Source organism: Micromys minutus, assembly GCF_963924665.1.
Source record: "Micromys minutus genome assembly, chromosome: 19".
In the NCBI taxonomy this organism is placed as follows: Eukaryota; Metazoa; Chordata; class Mammalia; order Rodentia; family Muridae; genus Micromys; species Micromys minutus.
Genome location: NC_137954.1, coordinates 24,819,216 through 24,847,108, shown reverse-complemented (window position 1 = coordinate 24,847,108; position 27,893 = coordinate 24,819,216). Strand labels below are relative to the sequence as shown.

At 45.7% G+C, this 27,893-nt stretch overlaps 1 protein-coding gene across 2 annotated transcripts; it reads right to left on the bottom strand.

Annotated features, from left to right (window-relative positions):
* On the bottom strand, positions 1 to 27,763 carry STK36 (serine/threonine kinase 36; the record flags this gene model as incomplete). 2 transcript variants are annotated; one of them, XM_080932796.1, is made up of 26 exons in its annotated part: positions 1 to 217; positions 1,196 to 1,942; positions 2,451 to 2,598; positions 2,797 to 2,944; positions 3,190 to 3,361; positions 4,444 to 4,518; positions 6,284 to 6,394; positions 6,543 to 6,606; positions 6,856 to 6,944; positions 7,021 to 7,119; positions 7,770 to 7,874; positions 8,243 to 8,370; positions 8,750 to 8,900; positions 10,402 to 10,507; positions 10,944 to 11,041; positions 11,829 to 12,008; positions 16,509 to 16,652; positions 19,875 to 19,974; positions 20,718 to 20,905; positions 21,046 to 21,215; positions 21,465 to 21,558; positions 23,066 to 23,315; positions 23,875 to 24,005; positions 26,425 to 26,502; positions 26,617 to 26,757; positions 27,663 to 27,763. In XM_080932796.1, 26 exons carry the CDS (start codon positions 27,744 to 27,746, stop codon positions 74 to 76), a joined length of 3,945 nt encoding a protein of 1,314 aa, XP_080788922.1. In that variant the 3' UTR covers positions 1 to 73. The 2 variants fall into 2 exon arrangements, with proteins under 2 accessions (XP_080788922.1, XP_080788923.1); XM_080932797.1 differs by lacking the exons at positions 10,402 to 10,507; positions 10,944 to 11,041; positions 11,829 to 12,008 and having other exon boundaries at positions 27,663 to 27,746.
* Between the last annotated feature and the right edge of the window lie 130 nt (positions 27,764 to 27,893).

The window sequence follows — 27,893 nt, the reverse complement described above, 5'->3', positions numbered from 1 at the left end:
TTGGGTAGGAGAATAAGGAAGATTTGGCAACAGCAGGATAGTGACAGCTGGAGGTGACCCCAGACATCTGGGGTCATGTGCTATGGGTTGGCCTCAGGAGGTGGATGAGCTTCCTGCAGTGTCTGGCAGAGGCGGGCCTGTTGCTGTTGTTTGGCAGTAACTGATTCCCCAAAGAGAGCAAGGTTAATTTCTCACTGGCACCCAGCGACACCAGCACCTGCAGGTTAAAGCAAATGACAGAACACGATGGAAGGGTGAGAAATGGCGCTGGCACATGCAAGGGAAGTTTTTAACTAACAAAAGGGGAAATGAGCCTTTTACGGATTTGGAAGAGACTGATCAAGACAAGAAGTCTCAAGAGCTATGACTCAATGACACCCAGGTATTTATTTCTACTCTCTCTGGGTACTGGCCATAAAAACAATGCACCAGGCGACCCATTCACTTGTCCCCAGTAAGGGGTTAAAGAAAGCAGTAATAACAGAGAGTAAGCCAGAACCTCTGCTTCCCAGCGGGTCCTTCATTTCCCACCACTTCAGTGTTTCCTCACATGGACTGCCAGAAAGACTTTCAGTGTCAGTACCATCTATCGAGTGCCTGTGGTTCTAATGATACCACACCAACCAGTTCTACTCTGTGAGAGCTCAGATGTGTGAATCCCACTGAGTTTCTTAACTCGACATTAAGCAGAAGCAAAACACCAACATATTTGATGAGAATAGGCTCTAGACCCAGACCCAGGAGGTTAAAAGCTCTGTTCCACCTGGGAGCGTGTAACTTTGACACATTACTAAATTAGTTCTGCTTCAGCTTCCTGAAAAATGAAGGGAAGAATAGCTTAACCTAGACAATAAAGGTAAAATGCTGAGCTCTGTGCCAAGACCAAGAACAGTGGGCAGCTTCACAGCCTCAGTATCTTCTGGTTTTCCCCATCTGTTTTGTGTTGGAAGAGGTAAGTTATGATGCTTGGGGGTCTCCGGCATGCCACAGCCCACTGGAGCCTTCCAGATTCCTGACCTTCTCTAGGGTACATTAGAAAAACCATCTCCAACACATTGTCTTCGAGTTTCTTACACCCAGATAGGGAATATTTTGTATTTCTAAGGCTCCTGGGTCCTCACAAACTACACTAGAGAAATGCCGTGTGAACTTCAGGGCCTTTGATTATCGTGGCTCCTAATTCCTCTGGCTTTACCTGATGAATACAGGGCTCCTGTCGGAGGCTCCGAAGGGCAATGAGGGCAGCCTCTTTGACAGTTGGCTGAGGGTCTCCACACGCCATTTCTAGGAGTCGCTGGGGTACTTGGCACTTCAATAGCTCCTTGCTCAATCCCTCAGGTCCCAGATTGCCTAGAGCTGATGCAGCATTGCGCCGGATACCATCCTGAGCATCTCCAAGCAACTGGGTCATACTGGGCACTGCAGCTGCCAAGGCAGGCCCCAAGGGACCAGCCTGGTAGGCTGCGTTGCCCACTGCAAAGCTGGCACTGCGTCGCACAGCAGGGTCCTTGTCTCCAAGCCCTAGCAGCAGAAGGTTGAGCAGTCCTGATTGGCTCTGCAGTGCCCCACGTACAGCCATGCTGTGCTGTAATAAATGTCCCAGGAGCCCGTAAGTACGGACCCGCACAATGTTCTCTGAGTGGCCTAGGAGGCTGCGCAACGGCCGGTAGGATTCATCAGAGCCAGACAGGAGCTCTTGGATAAAGGACAAGTGGCTGGGGGACAGAATCCGGGCTGTGTGTGCCAGCAGGGACAGGAGGTCAGAGATCATGAGGGGCTGGTCACACAGTAGAACGACAGAGAGGAATGAGATGATGGCTCTGGAAGAGGTGGCCACTGTGTTCACAAACTGCTTGAGAGAGGTGGGATCCATGAGGGCCAGGCGTGTAAGGAGGCCAATGGGCAGCTCTGCTTGTAACAATGGAAGGTGGTGGCAGCAGACCTGAGAGAAATGAGAGTTCAGACAAAGGAGAGCCAAAGCTAGCAGACAGAAACAGCAAGCCAAGGAAAGAAATCTCCGAGGCAGCGGAGCTGAGCCCCATAGCATAAAACATGAAAACTACTTGGAGCCTAAGAACAGATGCTTTCTACACTTACACCTGGCTCTACAAAGGCACAATTTCTTCCTCCAAAGATCCAAGGTATAATGCTAAAGAGTGCCAGGGCAGTAATTCCTGAGTAAGGAGCTGAGCTCCAGTACCTTGCCTCTCTACTGAGTTCCAATAGAACCAGATGAGAGACCAATGAACAGGGGGAGTCAGTAGCTCAGATCCAGCGACATGTCCATGTGTGGGTCCAAGTGCAGCCTCCATCCTAACACTTTGGTCAAGCTAGATCCCTATTTTTTCAGGGTCTAGGAGAGCCTTAGAGCTATTAGGATGTGAGTCAGAGGACACAACTTTGGCCATCTTTCTTTCCCACCTTTCACACCTGAAAAAGCCTCCACATACCTGCAGCAGGTAGACTGCAACTTCCGAGGCCCTGAGGTCAGCCAAGATACCCACAAGGAGGTCGGCATCCACATCCAGGGCGAAGGGGAAGCAGAGCAGCTTACACACGGAAAGCACCAAAAAGGGGAGAAACTCAGGCCCCTGAGGCCTAGGAGGGAGGAAAACAGACTTGCCTTTTAAGATACTGCCTCTCGCTTCACATTAGCTCTCACCTCCCCTTTCCCAATCTCAGCAACTCCTTAGGTCCCAGCCTCATCCTTGCCCCACCTCTAGCGTTCTACTCCTCTCCTGCCCTCACTTCCTCCCCTTGGAGCCTGACTCTGCTGTTTTTCTAGTTTAGACTCACGCCTGGCTCAGGTGGTGCAAGAAGCTGGGTGAAAGCAGGTGCTTCAGGGTCAGCATGAGGACACTGCCATGCTGGGACAGGTGGCTCAGGCATAACTGGGGCTCCTGGGTGAAGATGGCTATAGCCAGGCTCAGCAAGGCTGCCATGCCTAAAAACAACAGAGAATGCAGACCTAGTAAAGCAAGCAAGAGTCCTAGATGCCCCTGATCGCCCGAGGCTACCATAACCTCTCTGGTCCCCTCTGACTCCCACTACTGAGCAGCTCCATTATAGTCCCCGACACCCTCCTGTCGGTACACAGTAGATGCAATTAACTGTGGGATGGCCCAGATCTAAGCTGCCTCCTTTTGAAAAGGAACCTGTACAAGCAGAGCAATGGCAAGAGAAAGACACCTTGGGGTGAAATCAGAGTCCAGTCTGGCTCTAGGTTGGACGGATTTGATAGTGGCAGGTCATCTTCCTGGGCAGACACATCCTCGGGCAGCCTCAGAGCCATGGAAAAACGGTGCCACAGAATGGTCCACACCTCTGAACCAGCCACATCCCTGATCAAGCCAGGCTTTCCCTGTTGAAGAGGATAATGTGCAGAAGGGAGGGGTCTAAATGCTTTTTTGTTATTTCTGTCCCAAACACAGAGTCACAGAAACCATTCTTTTGGTCTTCCCATCTAATATTTCTGTATTTTACTTCATTTCTCTTCCTATTTCCCCTTTATCTTTCTTCCCTCCCTCTTTCCCTTTCTTCGTTTTAGAAAATAGCATCTCATCTGGGCAGGCAGATTGTCCAGCCTTGTCTACAGAGTAGCTGGGCAGGCGGATCTCTGAGTCCAGCCTGGTCTACAGAGTAGCTGGGCAGGCGGATCTCTGAGTCCAGCCTGGTCTACAGAGTAGCTGGGCAGGTGGATCTCGGAGTCCAGCCTGGAGCTGGGCAGGTGAATCTCTGAGTCTAGCCTGGTCTACAGAGTAGCTGAGCAGGCAGATCTCTGAGTCCAACCTGGTCTAGAGAATGAGTTCCAGCACAGTCAGGGTTACAGAGTGAAACTCACTATATATTCAGGCAGCCCTCAAACTTATGATCCTCCTGCCTCAGGCTCTCAAACCTTAGGATTTTAAGTTCACCACCACACCCAGCTTATGTTCATTTGCTATCAGAGCTTCATCCAGTCTCTCAACCTATGTGTGTGCCTATTGAAAAACCAGTCAATTAGCCTTTTAGATCCACCCATGTCATGACTAAGCTATGTACAAAGCTTATTAGAAAAACCCTTTTTCTGTTGAAACAGGATCTTATGTACCTCAGGCTAGCCTCCAACTTACTATGGCCAAGGCTGGCCTAGAACTTGTTGATCCTCCTACCTTTGAGTGAAGAAAAATTTTCATCATCATCATCATCATCATCATCAAAACAACCCACAAGCCCCAAACCCCAGAGAAGCTGCTTTTCTCCCATTGGATCCCTAGGGATGCAGCTGAGCTGCTCACTTCAGGGGTTCTATTGAGGGCAGGGGCATTTTCAGGCTGGTACAGCTAACAGCAATATGAGAGGGCAGGCAATCATAGGTTGCTTCTTCATTTCCACATTCCAGTGGCGCAGAACTCCACCTAGATCCTCTCTCTGCTTCTTCTCAGTCTCATGACACATCCGTACCTGTGTAAGGAGCTGAAGCAGAAGAACAAGGAGGCCATCATAGAAGCCACAACTACATGGTGGAGTCAGCCGGACCTGTTGGAGAGAGGCAAGAGGAACACAGATGCTCAAAAGGGATGAGGCAGGTACCCAGACCAGGCTCCCGGCACCTAGGTGAGTAGAAAAACCTCTTTCTTGGCCTGGCAGAATGGGACAAGTTTAGGATTTAGTAATCTTGGGTTTTGCCTATTCCTTCATGTTCCTAAAGACACACAGTCTAGTCAGATAAGCTCTTGGGTCCAAAAACAATTCTTGTTTAGGAAGAACTAGAAGAACTAAACAAGAAGTTGTTCACACAGGTGAATCTTAGAGGCAGAGACATGGTCAACATTTAAAGGCAGGGCTGGGATATAGAGCTCAATGGTAAAGCATTTGCCAAGGTTGTGCCAGGCCCTGAATTCTATCTCCATCACTCCAAAGTAGACAGAAATGTAAAGTCAGACAAGGGAAGGTGGCAGGAAAAAGCAAAGACACCCTAAGATGTATAGAGCACAGTACAGAGAGAAGCAGGTAGGCATAAACGTTCATAGAGAATTCCAGAAGTGAACAACAATGCTTTGGAGCCCGCTGGCATCAGACAGGCCATGACAATCTACACTGTAGAGGTCTACAGAGTCTGAAACGTTTCCTATAAGCAGTGGGAAGCCAATAAAGACTTGCACAGCATGACTTTTGCTCCTGAATTAGCAATACTTTGTAAAATCTCATATCCACTGCTTAATTCTCAGAATTTAGAATAGCATAAAACACTTGCGATTCTGTGTTCAGAACCTTTGATTGGATTGGTGATGTTATCTTCCCCTTAGAAAGCTCACTCTGGTAGCAGTGAAGAGAACAAACAACAGAAGGAGTCCTTGAGTGGGCAAGAGACTAGAGAGAGATGACACACGAATAAAGCCAGGTGGGGGGGTACAGAGCGACAAGACGGAGCCAACCCTAAGGCAGAATACTGGTCCTGGGGAGCCATCTGAGGGTGTAATGGGGAGCAAGAGCTTCTGGGTAAATGTCAGTGCTTTAGCTAACCCCTCTGAAGGCCAGCTTCATCAAGGGCAAGCAGGTGACTATTCGATTTGCTGTGTCTAATCTTCCAAGTGTGCTGTGGAAGATGCAATATATAAATAATAAAGTACAGTAAGTTCTATATATACAAGGACAACAATTATATAAATATGAAGTCTGTCCTTTCTCCAAAATGAAGGAAGAGTTCAAAAGGGGTCAGGCAATGGTGGCACAGCACTCAGGAGGCAGAGGCAGAAAGATCTCTGTGAGTTCAAGGTCAGCGTGGTTGGTTCACAAAGTGAGTTCCAGGACAGCTAGGGTTATACAGAGAAACCCTGTCTCAAAAACCAAAAATCAAAACCTAACACAAACTGAAACAAAGAGTTCCAAAGGGCCTAAAAGGAAATGAAAAAAGCAAGACAGGAGCCTGGGTTCTTGAAGAACGCACTGTTCCATGTTAGTTATGGAGAAAGAACAGGACATTGCAGCAAGAGGTATGTGATTAAAGTATCAGGAAGGACTTCAGCCACAAGAGCATGAGCTCCTGGAGGGGACCAAAGCAGGCAGGGAACCTCTTGCCCCAGGTACCTGGGCAGCTTCCTTTACTTTTCCCTTCCCTGACTCCATCTGGACTAGCCCAGGTCCAGAGCAACCTGCTGACTGGAGTCAAAGGTGAGGAAGAGAGGCTTCTTGGCTCCTTTTCTATTTTGTACCTTCCATTGAGATTACCAGATATGTCCTCAGAAGGGCTGTCCGGGTGCTGGACTCAGGAAACATGTCTGGGCCTTCCCCAGTGCCTTACCTCTGCAGGGGCAGACAAGGCATGTGCAGCTGCAGCAATCCATTCCTGGGGCTGGAGGTCAAAGGTCACCCCTTGTTGACCAAGCTGTCCTAAGAGACAGGCTGCTGCATTCTGTGAGAAAAGGTAGAGGGAAAGGAAGGACATCTGAACCCGAATGGTGTTCGGGACATGAAAAAAAGATGCTTGCAAATGGAGGATAACTACCTGCTCCCAAGAGGGTCAGATGAAGGGCAAAGAAGAGAGAATGCCGAGAACTCACCACGAGAGAGACGACGTGTGAGTGGGTAAAGAGAGTAGCGACCTCACTGCCCAGCTTCTCCATCCTGGAACAGGGAGATGCACCATAGGTTACAATGGGCTGCGAAGGGTCCTTCCTCTCTCTTGTACTGCACACTCCACCCATGCTCCATGTCTACCTCTAAGGTCGAAAGGTGATGAGAATCCAGGCCTGCTCTTCATAGAGAAATGCCCTTCTAAGAAAAGGCTAAAGGGTGTCATTCCCTATATTTCAGGATTAGCGATATGGGAGGAAAAATTCAGCGGAGAGTGAGAGACCTGACTTAATGACTCACCCTGAAGGCAGATCTTGGAGCCGAAAGACAAGAAGGGACAGGAGGTAAAGTGCCACCTCAGTGGACTCTTCCCAGTCTGCTACTTTCACCTGCAAAGGAAACCTGAGGTATCAGGACAACTTGTGGGTGAGGTGGGACCACCATGAGCCACCCAACCATGTTTACCTTGCCCTGGACTAACATCAGCAGCGATTCCAAGGCCAGGGGCTCTTGACCCAGAATATGGCACAGGCGCTCACTAATATAGCAGCAGGAGTAGAGAACCTAAGGAGGTCGGAAGGAGGCTGTCAGTAGATAGAACAGTGCTGGGCTCCTACTCAGCTGAAAAGCAGGCAAGCCTCTCAGTAGAGCTAGTGTCCACATGTGGGGGTTCAGACAATTCTGTCAATGTGGCTGGAATAAGAAGAGCCTAAGTAAAGCACACCTCGGAGTGCTTCCGAAGCAGGGAAAACCCGTCTGGAATGGGCATGGCACCATCCCACAGGTTGGGGCCTGCACGGAATGAAAGGGGAAAAGAGAAAACCAGACACCACTGCAGCCGCAGGTATCCCTTCTCTCTGCTTCCAGATGGCAGCATGTGAGCTACTTTGCTGTTCTTAACCGTGCCTCCCATGAAACCTTTCTCCTCTATGTACTGGGTGGCCTGGAGCTCACTACATAGATCAGGCTGGCAGGCTGGCCTCAAACCCAGAGATCACCTCCCTCTGCCTCCTGAGTGCTAGAAATTAAAGGCAAGCATCACCATGCCCACTACAGATAATCAATCAATCGATCAATCAGTCAGTCTTTCTCTCTCCCTTCCTCCTTGCCTCCCTCCCTCTCCTCCTTCCTTTCATTTCTCCTGCCACCCCTCCCTTCTCAGAAGTTAAAAGAAATCTGAGGTATTGAGACTCTAAGCTGTGGGAAGGAAGTACCTTGAGAAGGTGGAGACATAGGATATGGTGCCGCAGACCAGAGATGAGGGATGGCCTCAGTTGGCTACTGTCCTCAGTTAGTTGGTTAGCCAAATGCCAAGAGACCTATGGAGACATATTTGATTCCATCTCGTGCCCCTTATTCCAATTCCATTCCTCACATTTTGTCAGCCAGCCAGGACTCTCAGACTTGTGCTGGCCCTTTATGGGTTCACTAGGAATCCCAGGCCCCATTCCATTCCCAGTCTCCATGGCCAGAGGAGAACTGAATCCTGCCCTAGTTTGGTTTTAATGACCTTATCACCTGGGCAGTTACTGCTGAGCCAGGTGGCCAACACGGGAATTCTAGCCGTACCGTGTTTAACAATAGGCCCAGACCAGCATAGGGAGGTCTGTTTCTAGAAATCCTAAACATTATTTTTTTGGTCTCTGTGGTCAGCCTCCCCAGTTCCCGCGCTGCAGGAAGAAGGGACCTGCTCCTTGGCGTCCCAGCAGCTGGGCAGCCCCACGGGGGCGGTGCACATGGCTGCCAGGGCAGAAGAGATGGCTCCAGGTACATCTTCACTCTGTTCCCGCAGTGGCTGGCTAACCTGTGGGGCTCCTGTGGAGAAAGGCAAGGTGTACTGGTAAAGTCTGGTTGTTTCTCACACATTCGATTTTTTAGAATATTTTTGCCGTGTCTTGCTTTGTTGTTTGGCTTTTTGAGTCAGGGTCTGAGCATGTCCAAGCCAAACCTTTAACTATGAAGCTGAAGATAACTTTGAACTTGATTCTCCTACGTCTACCTCTAGAATGCTGGAGCTGTGTTCCACCAAGCCCGGGGCTTCGTGCATACTAGGCAAGCACTCTACCTAATGCACCACACCTCCCCCCAACTCCAATTTATGGTTTTTGAGCACCCGTGAAGTGCCAGGCACCATTCCAGATGATGGAAGCAGGAAGGACAGAGCCAGGCCTACAGATCAAGGAAGCTGGATCACCTGGTGGTGTGTGGAAAGGAAGCTGTGGAACTGTTAGGCCGTGAAGGAGCCCGTCCAACACAGCGCGATGTGTGGTCAACAAGCTGGAGTAAAAGGCTTTGGAGATGGCCCGGCTGTTCCCATCCACAGCTTCACACAAGACAGCAAAGCACTGAAGGAGAGAAGAGTAGAGTTAGCAGCAGGGCTTCAGGAAACTGACTGGGCTTTAATGAGGAGGTACCCCAGGAACCTTGGAAAGAGGTTAAGAACCCTGGAGACAGGTCTGACCTAAGACTTCCTCCCAGGGAAAATGCATCAACCGCCTTCCTGTTTGACAAGCAGTCCTTTCCTCTCCTTTCCCCTCCCATCTCCACACACACTTTCTCTGTGTACTGGGATTCATCCCTTGCAAATGCTCTCACATCCATCTAACTAATCCTTCTATATTCTCACCAGCACCCCCCTAGATGACATTTCTAAAATGTAGAACATGGGTATAACAATTCAGAAATTCAGGAAGAAGGACAATTATTCCAGATGCTTTATTAAACCCAGTATTTAAATGACGTGACAGATGCTGGCCAATCACAATGGTGACTTACTGGTCATAACTTTTTCTAGATATTCAGAACTTTCTGACTCAAAAGGAAGAGGAATAGAAAAGTAGAATATCAGACTAGAAAAGGGAGTGGATCACTAACTGGGGTAGAAAATTAGCCACAGCTGTGATCCCAACTGCTGGTTTCAACAACAACCATACAGCCATTTTCCTTGGCTACACGTGTTTGAATCCTCTGGAGCCGTGATAACTCAGCTGTCTTCCCATTTGGTCCTCCACTCTCCTGTCCTTAACTCGGTCTGAGACAGAGAACTTGAGTAGTTCATGAGTCTGAGCACAAACAAGGCTGGAGAACACTGGGTGGGCTGCAAGAGGCCTCATCTTCGGTTGCTGTGTTGTTTTGTTTGTTTTGGAGACAGGGTCTCACTATGTAGCCCTGGCTGTCTCAACTGTATGTAGAGATTAGGCTGGCTCTGAACTCAGAGTACCACAATGCCTGTTTTTTCTTTAATTATTTAATTATTTTTGAGACACTTATATGTGTGACTCTTAATAAATGCCAAACTACTTAATGCCTCTGTAATTTAGGTATGGCACTCTTTCTATCCAGAACAGTCTATCTCCTTCCCTGCCCCACCCACCTGGCAAAGCTGCTATGCATTCTTGAAATGTTAGCATGCATGCCTTCCTCTTTCACAGTTTGAGGACTTCTATGCAGTGCCAATGGCATCTTCTTCAGTGGCACTTCTGCATGTATACAGAGTTCTGCTGGGCTTTTCACTTTCCCTACTTGACTTTTTTTTTTTTCTTGTTTTTTTAAGACATGATTTCTCTAAGTAGCCTTGTCCTGGAACTCACTATGTGGACCAGGCTAGCCTTGAACTCAGAGATCTCTGCCTGCCTCTTCCTCCCAAATGCTGGAACTAAAAACTATGCCACCCTGATCAGCTCTTCTCAACTATCTATAGTCTTTTCAAGGTGGAAACTCTTTTATTCATGTGGCATTGGCACATGGTGAGAAGTCAACATTTGTTGTATTGATGTAATCGTAAGACAGGGGTTGGGAGAAATGCAGAAAAAGGAGAAACAGAAATCTGGAGGCAAGAGAGATTACCATAAGGCTATCCCTTCGAAATGTCTGCTCGGAATCATCTGATTGGGCCAACAGCTTCCCCAACAGGTCCAAAAAGAGGCTGGCAGCCTCCTGAAACACCTGTAGGCTGGGGAAGAATGAACCCATGGCATCTTCCCATCCTCCCACTAAAAGCTGAATATGAACATGTCAATTCTGGAAAGGTAGGAGATCTCTGCCAAGGAACGCATCAGAATGTTTCTCCTTTCAACTCTAACGCACACACACACCTCACACACACTTCATACCCTCCCCACACCCCTACCTCACATACACCGTTCAAGCCCCCTCAGCTGTGTTCATATCTTATCCTTCTGATATGCCCATCTGCACTGGGTAACTGCTGACTCTTAGAGCCTTGGGGAAAAGCTCTCAAGGTCCTCATGGGGACTAACTAGATTCTGAAGGCTACTCAGCTCATCTCCAACCCTGTCCCACATCCCGACTCCACATTTGGCCTCCTCATGAGTGGAAGAAATGGAGTAGACATTGAAGCCAGACAGAGGAAGCTTCTATGCTCCTACCTGTCACCTGTCTGGCTCCTCTCCAGATTAAAGGCACACGAAAAGTAAGCCTGAACCACAGCCACCAAGTCCCGTAAGAAGGCCCCGTACCAAGGTTGCTGTGAAGAAAGGGGAGAAAGGACATGAGGAATGGAGTTCGAGAGCAGAAAAAGCATCAACAAAGCATGCAGAGTTCCAGCCAAGACAAAAAGGGACAGGAAGGAGGAAGCCAAGAGAGTCAGTTAACTGGTTATAAACCATCTGGAGATGTTGAAAGAAAGAGGGGATATTTTCCATTAAACTGTCGTTTTCAGTTCCTTGCCTGAGTCTGATGCTCGCCAGCAGAGGGAGCATCCCGGCTGCCTGATGCCATGGTCTGAAGGGGAGGTTGTTCTCTGAACTCAGCCATGGCAGAACCCAATGCAGAGAGGTAGAGGTTTGGCCCCAAATACACTGAGCCTTGATCCTAGCTCTCTCGCCTGTCATGTGGCCATATGAAGTGACCTCAGGAGTTAATTTCTGAACTTCAATCCTGGTTTGAAAATCAGGTATTAAAGCCCAAGTCCCACCTTCTGCAAATATTGGGAAATTATCCATTTTCTAAGCTCTAGCTTTTCTCTTGGGTACATGGCAACCATGGCTGGAGCTGAGAAGAAGCCCCATTTAGGGTCATACTCCCTACAATGTAAGACAGTTGTATCCCTGCCTACTTCACCTACTCCACTGACTGATACTACTTGCTTAGCCCCGGAAAGCATTAGAATCTGCAAGTGATGGTCTGGTCACTAGAAAAAGGAGGACAGAAAACAAGAGGCAGTCAGGCCAAACATAGGGCAGCTCCAAAGAGAGGATCCAAGGAAAAGGACCACCTCTTGTCTTCAGAGGCTGCTGGTGGGCTGTGTCTACCTGTTGGATACTGCTGCTCTCCTGGCTGTACCTAAGAAGTCTGAGAGGAAGCTCAGGCAGTCCTGTATCCTGGCAGAAGGAATACAAGAGCACAGGGTCACTGCAGCTGGACAGGAGACTGCTCAGGATGCGAAGTGCAGGAAGGAGGTGGGAAGCACCATCCAGGACGCCTTTCAGGATCTGGAGGACAGGAGAGAAAGAAGACAGCAATTGTTATAATTATATGAAAAGGAAGAAGAGTCACAAATACTGAATGTCTCCAAGGAGAAAGTAGAGCAGGCTAAGTCTGCATTTCTCCTTGGAGGAGTTGAAAAGCCAGGGAAGAACACAAGAACAAGGGGACTGCACCAGAAATGACTATGGAAGCTGACCTGACAGAGAACACCAATGACTTAAGATCTGTACACCAGGCCTAGTACCATTGTTGTCTGTTCCCTCCATTGTCCAGCCCTTCACCTTAAAGACCACACACAGGCATGCAGCGCATGAGCACAAACACACACAAACACTCTCTCTCTCTCTCTCTCTCTCTCTCTCTCTCTCTCTCTCTCTCTCTCTCTCTCTCCTGAAAAGTAAAAACAACAGACATGAAACAATTATTTAACTCCAGAGAGGATATCATTCAGTTCTAGGTCAAGGACTGCCAACATTCCATGTGCCAAATTTAGCACCAGGTGTCTATGTGCAGCCTGCACTCTAAGGATAGGATCACACATTTAAATGGGTGTTCTTCAAAAGAGTAACACTGACACCCAGCACCTCACAGTTCGTTGTCACCGTTCTCAATTTTGGGATTTGTTCTCCCATTTCACGATATTCGGAAAAGAGAACTCCTCGCTTAAAGACAGGGAATAGATGTATCTGTATAGATCAGAGCCCAGTCACAGATCAAAGCTGGGTCTTCATGAAGATCCAGGGCGTCTTATCCCAGAAGCCAAAGACTTTCTGTTTTCCAAGACACAGACTGCGCTGGCAAGATGGCTCAGTAGGTAAATGCTTGCTGCACAAGCCCGACGACCTGAAGTTGATGTTCAGAACCCAAACAAAGATAAAACAGAGAACCAACTCCATAAAGCTGCCCTCTGACCTCTACTCATGTACCACAGCATGTGCCCCCAAATCATTAATAATAATTGGCTAATTTTTAAAAACAGTCTCATGATGGTGCCCAGGTTGGCTTTAATCTCCCAGGCTCAAGAAACCACCTGCACACACCTTTAATTTCAGTAGAGGCAGGTGGTTCTCTTGTGAATTTGGGACTAGCCTGGTAGAGAGACCCTGTCTTTAAATTAAAAAAAAAAAAAAAAAAAAAAAAAAAAAAAAAAAGGTGGTGAATGGGAGGGGGAGGGGGAGAGGGAAGAGCATCTGCCTAGCCTCTCGAGCTCCCAGGTTAGAAGAAAAAACTACCTCCCCCATTAGAAACGCTCCAACAACAGGACGACAATTGTTAAATCCAGCAAATAAGAGCAGCACACCAATATTAGTCAGTGGAGAAAGAATTTTTTTAAACATACAAAGAGATGAGCTCAGATCTTATTTCATGATCTATACAAACATCAACTCAAAACAGGTCAGAGACCTTAAAGTCTAAAGGTATCAGACATTTGGAAAGTTTTCAAGATCTTGTGTTTAGAGAACTTTTTTTTCCCCAAGACAGGGTCTCTCTGTACAGTCCTGACTGTCCTGGAACTCACTCTGTAGACCAGGATGGCCTCAAACTCAGAAATCCACCTGCCTCTGCTTCCCAAGTGCTGGGATTAAAGATGTGTGCCACCACTGCTTGGTGGCTGGAGGATATTTCTTATTCAGAAATGCAAAAGTATAATTTACAAAAGGAAAGATCCTGATAACCTAATAAAATCAAAATTCAAACTCTTGTCAAGCATGGTGGTACATGTCTCCTGGAGCCCAGCATCTAAAAGACAGAGAAAGGAGGATTCTGAGTTTGAAGCCTGCGTGGGCTTCATGGAGAGTTTCTACTCACTCTCAGATACACAGCGAGGTCTCCCTAACCCAGAAAAAGAAGAAATACTTAAAATATTGTGCTTCAAAATATATCGTCTGAGAACAAAAAGATGAATCATGAACTGGGATTTGCAGATGAATTACGTGATAAAATCTTGTATACATAACATGAAGAGAACTCCTATTACTCAATAAGACAAAAAAATCAATTTTTAAAAATGATCAAAAGCAAGATGGGCAGTGGTAGTGCTGCCTTTAATCCCAGCACTAGGGAGGCAGAGGTGGGTCTCTGTGGGTTTAAGGCCTGTCTGGTCTGCAGGAGCTCCAGGATAGCCAGGGCTGTCTTAAAAACCCCCCAAAGAATAGATATGAAATTTTAAAAAAAGAACAAAGAATTATGGTGAATGTTTTTAATCCAACACCCAGGAGACAAGGCAGGTGGACCTCTGAGTTCCAGCCTGGTCTACACAGTGAGTTCAAGGCTAGCCAATGCTACACAAAAACTCAAAAAAAAAAAAAAAAAAAAAGGTCTAAAGATGCACAAATGGATAAAATAAAGCATTTAAAAGTGTTCAGCAATCACAGTGGAATTCAAATTAAAGTGTTAAGTTTGTTAGGTTTTATCAAATTTATTTTTATTTCACATGTATGAGTGTTTGTCTGCATATACATCTGTGTACCACTTGCATGACTGCCACCCTTGGAGGACAGAAAAGGGTATCAGATCCCCTGGAACTAGAATTATAGATAATTGTGAGCTACTATGTGGGTGCTAGGAATTAAACCCAGATTCTCTGTCCAAACAACCAGTACTCTTAACCACTGAGCCACCTCTGCAGCCCTAGGGTTCAAATTAACATTATGATGAGGTATTACTCTTACTAGAATGGCTGCAGTCATGAGTCAGGCAATAGCAAATGGCAGCAAGGGTGAGGTGACAGCAGAATTCATATGTTGTCAGTAGGAATATAAGAAGGTACAGTTACTTAGGAACAGTTCAGCAGCTTACCATATGGATAGCAGCTCCACTACTAGGTACCTAGCCAAGGGAAATGAAGATGTATCTGTACATAGATGGATAATATGCATATACATAGAATCTTTGGTTGTAAAACCAAAAAAATAGCTAGCCGTGGTATCACATGCCTTTAATCCCAGCACTCAGGAAGCAGGTACATCTCCCTAAATTCTAGGCCAGCCTGGGCTACATAGATTCACTCTTAAGAAGAAAAACTGTGGAAACAAACCAATGGCCATCAGGATGTAAACTGATGAACACAATGTTATTTGTAACCAGTAGTATAAAGTGAAAGGCTTGGAACCTGTAAGATGGTTGGGGGGTGGGGGAGAGGTGTTTGCTGCCAAGTCTAGTGACTTGAGTTTAATCCCTGGTACCCAGATAGTAGAAGAAGAGATCCAACTCCTACAAATAGACATCTGACTTCCATACCTGTGCCATGGCACACGTGCCCATCTATCCACAAATACACAAATGTCATATTTTTTTTAATTAAAGAGGCTCAGTGGAAGAGTGCTTTCCTAGCACATGCAAACCCCTGAGTTCATCCCAGCATCACAAAATAACGAATAAGAATTAATGAAATACTGCTACGTGCTGTTTCATGAATAAACCTCAAAGACAAGTCACCCATAGTGGCACACACCTTTAGTCCCAGCACTGGGAGGTAGAGGCAAGCAGATCTTTATGAGTTCAAAGCCAGCCTGGTCTCTACAGTGAGTTCCTGAACAGCCAGAGCTACATAGTGAGACCCTTGTCTAAAAAAAAAAAAACCAAAACAAAACAAAGTAAAAGAGAGGAAGAGATTAGAGAGATGTGGCTCAGCTGGTAAAGCACTTATTGAACAAACATGATGACCTGTGTTCACATCCCCAGCAACTGTGTAAAAAGCTGGGTACAGTAGCATGCCAATCAAATAAGAGCTGAGGGGATAGTCAGGAGCATCCCCAAGGCTGGCTGACTAGCCAGTCTTCTGGATTAGTGAGCCCTAGCTTCAGTAAAAGCTCGTCTCAGAACAAACACGAAGCAGAGTGTGACAGAGAAAGAAGTCTAACACTGACCTCTGACCTCCAAGTGCACCAGCACACACCTGTATGTATACACTGACACATATGACAAATGGATTAATAAGGGGAAATGAACAGAAACCATACTCTTCTAAGTTTCTCGGAGGGAAGAGCACTGTTTTGGAGATGCAAAGATGGAAAGATGCAAAGATGGAAGAAGGAGCCTAACTTTTAATGCTAATTAAAATGCTGCCCCTGAAAAATAAAAAATACAAACAAACACCCAAAACTCAGTTATCCCATTAGAATATCTGTAGTATAAAATACTGTATAATGGTATAATTATATTTTAACTTCATCAATAATAATTTTATGGAAATATGGTTATTCTATAAGTACACAAGAGCCTCCATTTTTGCCTTTTGGCTCATGATGCCCAGACTTTGCTATGAAAAAGTTCACTGATCCCTGTTCTAGACAGATATGTTTCCCTTCAGAAAGAGATTATAAAGGATTTATGCATAGGCTGAACATAATCTTATGAATGTGTGCGATACCATGGCTAGCTATTTTTTGGTTTTACATCTAGGCATAGATATGCCTTCATCTAACCTTCTCCTTGAGATAACTGGAAAAGGACAGCCCCTGTGTCCTTACGGCGAGATGGCATCTCTGACACTTGCTTGTTACCTGCTCGCCAGTCCCTCGAAGCTGACTCTGGATCCGCTGGCAGAAGTCAGGGTTACACAGCAGGGTGAGGGGGGACTTCAGCTGCACAGGAACAGGCTCCGTGACCTCTAGGAAGCGTTGCCACTCGTCATCGCTGTCTGGCTCCTGGGCATTTGGAGGGAAAGAGGTCAAGAGGAGTAAGTGCTGAGGTCATAGCTCTCAACCCAAAATTAGAAGCTGGGAAGTAAGACTAAGCAGCCAGTGACTCCTTCAGCATAGCTGTGTATCTTCAGATACTGTAAAAAAAAAAACCACAATGGGCAGTATTTAAAAGGGGTCTTGAAAAGTCATTTGTGGAGCACTGGGGTATGTGCATAAAGAACTACCTAGAAAGGTTTCCAGTACACCATGGCTGATAATGACAAAACATTGGGAAGCCAGTTAAGAAGGGAATAATGACAAACCATGGTCTGTTTCTATCAGGAACTAGGAAGTCACTGTTAGATCATAGGACTTGAAGATGTTCCTTGTATAGGATTTCTACATAGGCTGAACATATCATGAGAAAACAATTTGAAGAACACTACAAAATAATTTGCTTGTGTATTGTTCTGGTTGGGCATACTTCTCCCAAAGGTTCAAGTTTTAAAGCCCTAGTCCCGGCATGTTAGCATCTAGAGATGCTGAGACCATCAAGAGAGGAAGCCTAGTGAAAGGTGCTTAGGACAACTGGAAGCCACCATGCAGAAGACATTAAGATCTCCCTCTTCCTGTACCCTCCACTCTCTAGGCAAGCAGCATGCACTCTCCCACTTCAGACAGGAACAAAGTACTTTTCCTGCGACCCTGGTTAGGTTTTGAAAGAATTTGTTTTTTTTTTTTTTGTTTTTTTTTTTTTTTTTTTTTTTTTTGGTTCACTTTGGTTTGTTTTTTTTGAGACAGAGTTTCTGTGTATCCCTGACTGTTGTGAAACTCCCTCTGTAGCCCAGACTGGGTCTGAACTCACGAGATCTGCCTGCCTCTGCCTCCCCAGTGCTGGGATTAAAGGTGTGCACCACCATTGCCTAGCTCAAAGGGAGATTATTATAAAACCTTGGAGCTGGCCTCATTCACCCAGTAACCCTGTCTTCTAGGTTGAGATGTAATCTTCCTTCTGCGGCCCTTCTTGCTGTGGTGATATTATTAGCTAAGCTGTCCTCACGACAGCTGAACCTTGCTTCTGAATCTCTAAAACTGTGACTTATTAGTCTAGAAAAACATTTTTTACTATTTGATTATTTTAGGTGTGAGTGTTCTGCCTGTGTATGCAATTGCACCATTACACATTCTTCATACCAGCAGAAGCCAGGAGATATCAGATCCCCTGAAACTGGAATTACAGATGGTTCTAAGTCAACACATGGGTGCTGGGAACCAAATCACAGACCTCTTGGAAAAGCAGCCACTGCTCTTAATTGCCAAGCCATCTCTCTAATCCTCAAAAGGGAAAAAAATGGGATAAAGTACATTATTGGAGCAATAGGAAGAACATGAATGTGGCCCATCATTAGTTTACTCATCTATGTATTGTTGCTACAATAATAGCACAGTATCCATGTGACATTTCTTTACTTTTTTAAAGTTTTTGATACAGTTTCTCTATGTAGCCCTGGAATTCTTATGTAGATCAGGCTGGCCTGGAACTCATAGAAATCCCCTTACCTCTGCTGCCCAAGTGCTAGGATTACAGCCAGGTGTCATCCCCAGTTCACTGTTCTATTTCTGACTGTGATTGTGTGCGGGGATGACTTTATTCTTAGGAATGCACCAAGTACTTTGAGGTAGAAGGACATGTCAGCAGATTGCCTCAGAGTGAAAAAGACAGTGTGTCCATCTATTCATGGAGACTCATATACTGAATAGGACAAAATGGTGAAAGGGAAGTGGGCCCTAAGGGAAGGGTTTTTTGTTTGGTTGGTTTGGGTTTTTTTTTAGGCCATGAGCTCCAACATGAACTGATTAACACTGCTATAAAAATTATTTCCAGGGCTAAGTGATTAAGAACACTAGATGCTCTTCAAGAGGACCTGGGTTTGGTTCCCTCCATGGTGCTTCAAAACTATCTGTAACTCTAGTTCCAGGAGATCCAACGCCCTTCTTGTGGCCTTTATAGGCACCACATATCATACATGTATGTGGTGCACAGACATACATGCAGGCAAAACACAAACATAAAAAACACCATAACAATTTAAAAAAATCGTTTATAGAGCTGGGCCTGGTGGCCCACACACACCTATAAACCCAGCATTCTTGAGGCTGAAATAAGAGGACTCTGAATTCAAGGCCAGCCTGGACTACATACATAGTATCTATCTCAAGATACATACAAGAACCTATCTCTTTCGATATTTTGCACCATGAAACTAGCATTCTTCCCTACAAAGGATCACTCAAGAAATCTTAGAAGCATAGAGAATGAGCCTGCCAACACGTTCATTTCTCTGGTATTCTGTTTTTGCAGCACAAAAATAGACAGATAAGGGTAAGGATATAAAGAAATTCTATATAGTCTCATTATTATTATCATCATCATTATCATCGTCATAGTCTTTTAACATGAGTGTTTGCTTATACGTATGTCTCATACACCATGTATGTGCCTGATGCCTGAGGAGGTCAGAGAAGGTACTGAATTTCTTGGAACTGGAATTGTGGATGGTTGTGAGCTAGCTACCACATGGGTAGTAGGAATCGAACCAGGGACTTCTGCAAGAACAAGTGATCTTAACTGCTGAATCACCTTTCCAGCCTCATGAATCAAGTTGAAATTATTTCAAAATATAAAAAATAGAACTCTATAATGGGCACAAAAGATTGAAGAAGAAATGCGTGCTATGATGTAGAATCAAGGCCTAAAATAGATCATATGGTGACAGAGGCACAATATAAGGTAACACACACAGGATAATGTAGAGACCACCAAACTGCACATGTACATGCATGTACATGTATGTAGATTTATGTACATGTATGTGATGGTCAGAAAGCTTGAAGCTTGAAAGGAGAGATTAGTAATGGGAGCCATCTTTGGAAGTTCAGTATGATTCAATAGAGACCTTCATTCTTATGTTTTGTTTCATTTTTAAAGATAAGGTTTTATTATGTAGCCCAGGCTAGCTGGATATTCCTAGGCTCAGGAGATTCTCTTCTCTTGTACCTCCCCCTACAAAAAAAAAGAACCATAGGGAGTGTGCTAACACCTTCCTTAAAACCTCCAATTTTATCTGTGCATTATAATTTTTGAGAATTATATGGTATGTTAATAAGTCTACCTTTAACACTAAGGGAGCTGATGCTTACAGCTCATATTGTTCCAGAAATCATGCATCTAGACCTAATGCCCACCTCATTTTCAGGATCCACTGCGTCAGTGCTCCGCCGGCCCATCGTCTCTGGCCTCAGCTCTGGGAAGGCTGGTTCACACTCCAAGGTGATGTGGTTTTCCCTGCCAAAACAAGCCTGGGAGTAATATGACTTCTGGACCTGTGAGGCTTAAGGTTCACTGCTTTGTACCTCCCTCCAGGCTCAGGAAAGGGCCTGTAGAAACCAGCCATAACATGTAGATAGAGGTTGTTTCTTGGAGGGTTATGGGATGTGGTCAGTTCAGTATGTGTTCACATCACATACAGACTCTTGACTGTCCTCCCAGTCTGATCTACTCTCCAATAGATTTCCTTTTTATTCTATGACTTTCCATTCAAATAATCCTTTTAGACAGAAATGGTCCTTGTCCTTTCAAAGTACAGCTGAGACATAGAGACAAAATCCTCAAGTTTCCTGAATCAAGAAATAATTAGAGGGGCTGGAGAGATGGCTCAGTGGTTAAGAGCATGGCTGATCTTCCAGATGGTTCAACTGGATTCTCAGCACCTACCTGGTAGCTAACAACTGTTTATAATTACAGTCCCAAAAGATCTAATGCCATATTTCAGCTTCTAAAAGCACTGTACACATGTGATATAGACATACATGCAGGCAAAACACCCATACACATAAAATAAAACTAAAAGAAAAATTACTAAGCCAGAAAGAATTAGACCCAAGATCCTAGGACTCACACTCCCAAAGCCCTACCTATATTTAGGCCCTGGCTAGTGACAGAGCCAGTGCACACTTCCTATGATCATAGCCAGAGTTCTGCTGAAAATTCCACATATGCACACACACAAGCTGCTTTACCCTTCTCACCGAGGTGTAGGGGATGCTTCTCCAGCCCCCCAGTCTTCCCAGTTGTTCTTCATTTCTGAAGCCAATATACCAGCCAAGAGGCTTGATTCCTGAGAAGTGGCCTTTAGTCCAGTCACAGGGGCCGTGCTGGGTGTCACTTTGCTGAGCCTATCTTCTTGTTCACGGGTGGACCCTGCATTCTGGTCTTCCTATGCAAGGTGGGTAGGAGACAAGACAACTATTTTGCACTTTGTGTCTTTTTGTTAATTCCCTAAAAGTCGCATCTTTCTCCAGCTGCCCCAAAATCACTAGCCTGCTCATGTTATATATTTTCCTCGAACCCACACACCTTCTGCTTGGCTTCTTCAGCCATGCGTTTACAGGCCTGGCGCAGGATGCGAGACTGGTTACCCTTGGGTGCCAGCCGATGAGCCTGTTCGTCCTTTAGGACCTGAAGTTCTGGAGGTAGGCGACTAGTAAATGGGGTTCCCAATTCGGAGCCTGCTGGTTCAGTTACTACTGCAGGGAGGGAAGAGAAGACATGATTGTTCTAGGGCTTTGGCCACCAAGTCTACTTGGCAAAGGACATCAGTGTCTCTAGGCCTCTGTGGGAAGAGGCCATTTGACAAACAAAAAGCAGGAGTGATAAATGGTTAAGGAGGATAAAGTCCAAGTTGGGAGAGGAAAGAGGTGTGGCATCCAGAGAATAAGAGAGGGGTGGGGGGACAAAGAAGCCAGGCCAGAGCCCTGGGAACCCTAATGACTCACTGGTGACACGACCGGCAATAAAGGGGTGATGTAAGAGATCTGGCCAGGACAGACGCTGCCGGGGGTCCTTGGTGAGCAGCCCCTGCAAGAAGTTCTGTGGAGAGAAATCAGACTTTACCAGCCCTTCCCTCCAGGCTCTCCCTAACCTCTCAGCAGTGCTGGTGAGTCAACTTGGGCATCTGTTCTACAGCAGCTCAAACACAACCTTAACAAGACTTCCCCGCAGACCACTGCCCTCATCTCCAAGGGAGCCATGCCTAGTATTCATGGATAGTCCATAATCCATGAGTAAAAACAAATCTCCGGGTCACCAACTCTGTGGAGTAGGGAGAAAAATCTGGAAGAAGGGATGCCGCCTGCATCTTCAGAAAGCAAACATCACAGTCATGGATGGCCTGTGGATGGGTGTGAACAGATGCATGGATGGATGGTTAAATACATATACACAAACAAGAGATGGTTCAACGATGTCTTTGGGAACACTCAAACACAGAAATCTTTCAGTGAATTTCAGATCTGGGAGAGACAGAAAGGGTCTATCTGTTAGGATGAAAGCATTAATTGGATTTGAAACAAGGACAGAAGGTAGGAGCTGGAGAGATGGCTGGGTGCCTGAGAGCACTCACTGCTCTTCTTCCAGAGGATAGGAGTTCGGTTCCTGGTGCACACATCAAACAGCTCACAACTGCCTAGAACTCCAGCTCCAGGAGAGCTGACACCTGCAGCTTCCGAGGGCACCTGCACTAATACACATGCACTTCAATAAAAGTAGATATTTTAAGAAAGAATAACTAAAAAGTAAAACTAAATGCATAAATCAAAACAGAAGAGAAGGTGCTAATAGGCTGTGAGCACCCTGCTAGGACATAGTGATTGGAGGAACTACGGCTGTCACTGAAGGTTCCTGCAAAGCTGCCTGAGGAGGAACGAATGTTCTAGGTGCACTTCCCTCATTTAAAGCTCCTTTATTCAACTTGTGTGAAAGTTATTTGAGCACCCCCAACTACCTAAGTTAGGGGAAAAACGTGTCCCTTTTCATCTTAGATAAGCCAAAGGAAATTTGTAGTGAGGTTTCATTCTGGGAGAAGCCTGTACTGAAATCCCGCTGAGGCCCATAGCCTTGCCCTAGATAGGAAATGAGCCAAGCCACAAGCTCCTCTTCTCTCTCCACCAACCTGCTGGGATGTAGCTATGAAGAGTAGGTCTCACTTCCTGTCACCTACCCTAATAGCCAGCCACTGTAGCCACTGCAGAGCACTAAAAACAGCAGGGGGAGCACCTGGATTGCATCTGACACTGTCCCTGATAAGGGATCGGGAGGGACTTGGGGAATGTAACAGCCCAGTAGCTCTTCTCTCTTCGTGGCCTGAAATGAGTTCTTACTGTGCTAAAGCACAGCCTGCCAGCACAGGCTGCAGGAGCTACCATCCTTAATCCGGCAGACCTCAGAACAGACCCTTAGAATAGCCTCCCGGAATTATGCACCTGCAGTAAAAAAGCACAACTGCTTGGCCTGCACCAACTCTGGAAAAAAGGTTTTGGAAAGGGGGTAGGAATGGAGGAAGGCAGGTTTCTGATATTCCCCATTTACCTCCTATTACCTTGAAGCAGGAACTAATGGTGGAGGGCCAGCGCACGGGGTCCTTGAGAATGAGGCTAACTAGTTGAAAGATGCTGGTGGTGTAGAAGGGAGGCGTGCCTACAGCCAGCTCATACAGGATGCAGCCTACAGACCAGAGGTCTGCTGTGTGGTCATATGGTCGCTCCTCCACCAGCTCTGGAGACATATAGAGTGGTGTGCCTTTGATAGACGTCAGCACCATGGTGTTGGTGCTCATAGCTCGGGCAAATCTGCAGAGGTGACAAGGATAGAAATACAAAAGAAAAAGATCATCTCGACCAACTCACATCTGGAAAATTATACCTGGGGACAGGGGCTGGTGAGATGGCTCTGTGGTAAAGGTACCTGTCAGCATGCCTGATGACCTGAATTCTACCCCCAGGACTCACATGGTAGGAGGGAACTGATTCCTACAAGTTGTCCTCTGGCCTCTGAAAGCATGCCATGGCACAAGGGTCCCCACATGTCCATAGTACAATAAACAAATAAATGTCATATTTTTAAAAAGAAAATTAAGCTGGGTGGTGGTACACCTTTAATTCCAGCATTGGGAGGCCTAGTAAGTTCCACAGTGAGCTCTAAAAAAAAAAAAGAAGAAGAAGAAAATAAATCTGGCCATTTACTATGTGTTATCTATGGAGTAACCTGAACCAAAGGAGATAAAGTACCTTCAATTAGTTCCAAAGGCCTAGCCAGAGCCCCAGTAACCAACTCTGGTTCTAACATGAGGCTTACATAAGCCCAGTGTAGAGTCTAGGATTCCCTGAAGAAGAAGCTCAGAAACCCTACCCAAAGTCACAAAGCTTGATGCCACCACCCTTAGCGAGAAGAATGTTCTGAGGTTTCATGTCTCGGTGTAGGATGCGGTGGGAATGCAGATAGTACAGGGCTGACACCAGCTGGGCAGCAATGGCCTGAACCTAGGGGTCAGACAAGTGAAAGAAAAAGTCAGAGGATGGAGCCAGCTAACCACCCAAAGACTTCCTGAGCCGAGGCTAATTTGATTTTCTGGTCTTCCCTTCTCTCCTGGAACCTCACAGTTCTCTATAGCCTCCTTGGTTTTTGTTCCCTTTAATTCATCCTTTTATCTGCTCATTCATTTATCCAAGGAAAACCTATTGTATCTTCTTACTGGTTGCATGACCATGAACAAGTCTTCTGTGCTTTCCCAGATTCGCCATCTATTAGGTGGGAATAACACAGCACATACCGCCTAGGGCTAGTGTATAGACATGGAGTTAAAGCACATAAAGGCATGCTCAGAATGGTGCCTGGCATGAAGAAAATTTTCTGTGCACATCAGGTGTTGGAAATAAGGGAAGCGTCCTCTCAAGATACACGACCACTCAAACAAGGCAAACAAGCAAGTAAGATAGTTACTTTTTGTTTGGTTGGATTTGGTTGCATCTCATAGACCCCCATGGAGTTAAAGCACATAAAGGCATGCTCAGAATGGTGCCTGGCATGAAGAAAATTTTCTGTGCACATCAGGTGTTGGAAATAAGGGAAGCGTCCTCTCAAGATACACGACCACTCAAACAAGGCAAACAAGCAAGTAAGATAGTTACTTTTTGTTTGGTTGGATTTGGTTGCATCTCATAGACCTCCAGGCTGGCCTTGAACTTGCTATGTAACTGAGGATGACCTTGAACTTCTGATTCACTTCTTTTTACCAGTGCTGAGGTTATATGTATATGCCACCAAGTCCAGTTTTATGTGTACCGAGAATCCAACCCAGGGCTTAATGAATGCGAGGCAAGTACTCTACCCAACTAAGCTACACAGCCCCAGTTTAAGATGACTACTTACAAACAGTGAGATGTCTGGGGTTTGAGGCACTTATTTGTTAAGAGTATAAAGAAACTCCTAGAGTGACTGTAGGAACACTCCTCAACCAAATCCTATTGCCAGCCTCTTGGTCCTAATGGTAAGTCCTAACCTAATGGTAAGCTTCTCATACTGCTCTAAAACTGGCCTTTCTTCCTTAAAGGCATAATAGCTATGACTGATATCCACAACATTAATAATAGCTATTTATCATTTTGATAAACGAAACCACTATTTCTCAAATAGCCTTACAAGGTAGATATTATCATAATTTACTAATGAAGAAACAAAGCACAAAGACATAAGAGTAATTTGCCCATGGTGAAGGGCAAAAAAAAAGATTTATACTCAGATATTATGGCTCCAGTGTTTAAATACTTTATTCTCACACTATACTGCCTGTAGATATAGCTAGAGTTTTGCACTCATTTATTTTTTAAGATTTATTTATTTTATCTATATGAGTATACTGTCGTCTTCAGACACACCAGAAGAGGGCGTCCGGTTCCATTACAGATGGCTGTGAGCCACCATGTGGTTGCTGGGATTTGAACTCAGGACCTCTGGAAGAGCAGTCAGTGCTCTTAACCACTGAGCCATCTCTCCAGCCCAAGTCTTGCACTCTTCTCAGGGTACTTCAAAAAATGGCTGATGAGACGGCTCAGTGGCCAAAGGCACCTGACGGAAAGCATAATGATCCCATTTCAATCCCCGAGACCCACATGGTAAAAGAGAAAAAGGCTCTGAGTCCTACAACTTGTCCTCTTACATGTGTGCTCTGGTCTGCATGTATAGGCACATACCTCCCCCCACCTACACCACACACACAAAATAACATTTTCAAGAAGAATTGTTAGAGGCTAGAGGGATGGCTCAGTGGTTAAGAGAACTGGCTGCTCTTCCAGGGGTCCTGAGTTCAATTCCCAGCGACCACATGATGGCTCACAACCACCTATAAGTGGAGCTGATGTCTCCTTCTGACCTGCAGGTGTCCGTTCAGCAAAGCACTCAGTACATTAATAAAATTAAAGGGAAAAAAAAGATTTGTCAGGGCAGAGAAGATGGCTCTACCAGTGAAACTGCCATGGCAAAAGCATGAGGACTTGGGTTTGGGTTCTCAGCATCTACATTAAAACCTGGGCCTGGATTCTCACATCTGATGTTTTGGAGAGAGGCTAAAGATAGGCAGATTCCCTAGAGCTTGCTGGCCAGCCAGTTCAGCCGATCACCAATTGTCTTCAGGCTCAATAAGAGATCAACTTTCAAAAAATTGAGAGCAATTGAAGAAGACAGAACCTCCAACCTCTGGACTCTACACGCATGCATATGTACGAGCACATGTACCTACACATATGTGCACATACATAAATATGCCCTCATAATACCCTATAAAGAGAAAGACAGACATATACACACACATAAACATAAACTCGGGACACCCTCCACCTGCATCCTAGCTCTTCACCAAGATAGAGATCCAAAGTGTGGGAGCATTTGAGCCAGGAAGCATACCTGGTCTTCAGGAAGTTTTCCATCATCCTCGAGAATCTGAAAGAGTTCTCCCTCAGCATAGTCTGTCACCACCACCACCTGTGAGGAGAAGGCAGCGTGGCACTGTCAGAACGGTCATGCACTCTCCCATTTGGAAATGCCTGGGGTCCTTGGGCTTGGAGAGAGAGGCAACCCAATACCATCAAAACATACCTCTTTGTCAGTCTCAAAGCTGTCGAGCATATGCACAATGTTGGGATGCCACAGACCCCGCATGATTTCAATTTCTCGTTGCAGATTCCTCAGCTCTTTCTCTGAGCGCCCCAGTTTGGGGATGAACTTCAAGGCCACCACCTGTCAGTGGTAAGGTGAAGAGTCAAGACCTAACTACACCATCAAGAAGTGCAAAGAAATTCTCATACCAGCTGAGCTGCCTGAGACATTCCATTCTGTCAGGCTGCCTCTAACTAGGTCTAAGTGAGGCATCCAGCTTGCATGAGCTATCACACATGCTGGGGTGGGCTTTGGTGTTACAGCTGCCTGTGAGTCATTTCTGCTCCTATAAGTAAACCCTCATTTATACTTAAGTAACCCCAATAAAACTCACTGGCCCTCCCCCTATGCAAATATTTCAGGCTTTATCTTAGAGCACCACCATTCAAGACTTTATACTCCTTGACCAACTTTTAGTATGAATGTGAACACATACTAACCTCCCATGTCAACTTTCCCCCAGGGTACTATGGATTTACTCTGGCTTTGTCAACTTATCACTGGGGGGAAATGGTTACTGGCAAATAGATCCCTTTGATGGGACTCTAGGAAAGGTTTTCAGACCTAAGCAAAGGACTCAAGATGAGATTTAGGGAAAGGAGAAGGAAACTGTGAAGATGGAAGACCAAATTTCGAGGGGTTATCGTTTCTTGGGAAATACAAAGGACGGTGATAATTTTTGTCGTTCAGTGGGTGTCAGGCTTTGTATTAAGTGATTAAGTGTGAGACACATTTAGTCCTCAGATCCTATGAATCTTCCCCATTGTACCGTTTGGAAAAACTGAAGCATGGGGTGGTTAGGTAGTTTGTCCCTAGTTTTAAGGCTGGACTCTGACTCCAAGAAATCAAATTTCAAAGCCTATATACCCTAGGAAGCATGCTGGAGTCAGGTTCTAGAAATATACACTGTACATCCCTTTTGTCCCAAGGTTTTACTGGACAAGTGGGTCACCATATCCCACTTAAAAAATATCCTTGTTCATTACCTGAGCACTGTATTTTTTTCGGCCCTTATACACTTTCCCAAAAGATCCTTCTCCAATCATCTCCAAAACGTGGTACTTTTCCATGGCAAGGGTTTCAGAGTTTCTTAGAAGGTAGAAAAAAGACGGTGACGAAGAGCTATAGATCCAGGGATAGTTCCACACATCTGGGAGGCCTGGCTTATAGCATGAGAGAAAGATAAACGTTATTAGCCTTGCCTTTTCCTATTTTTC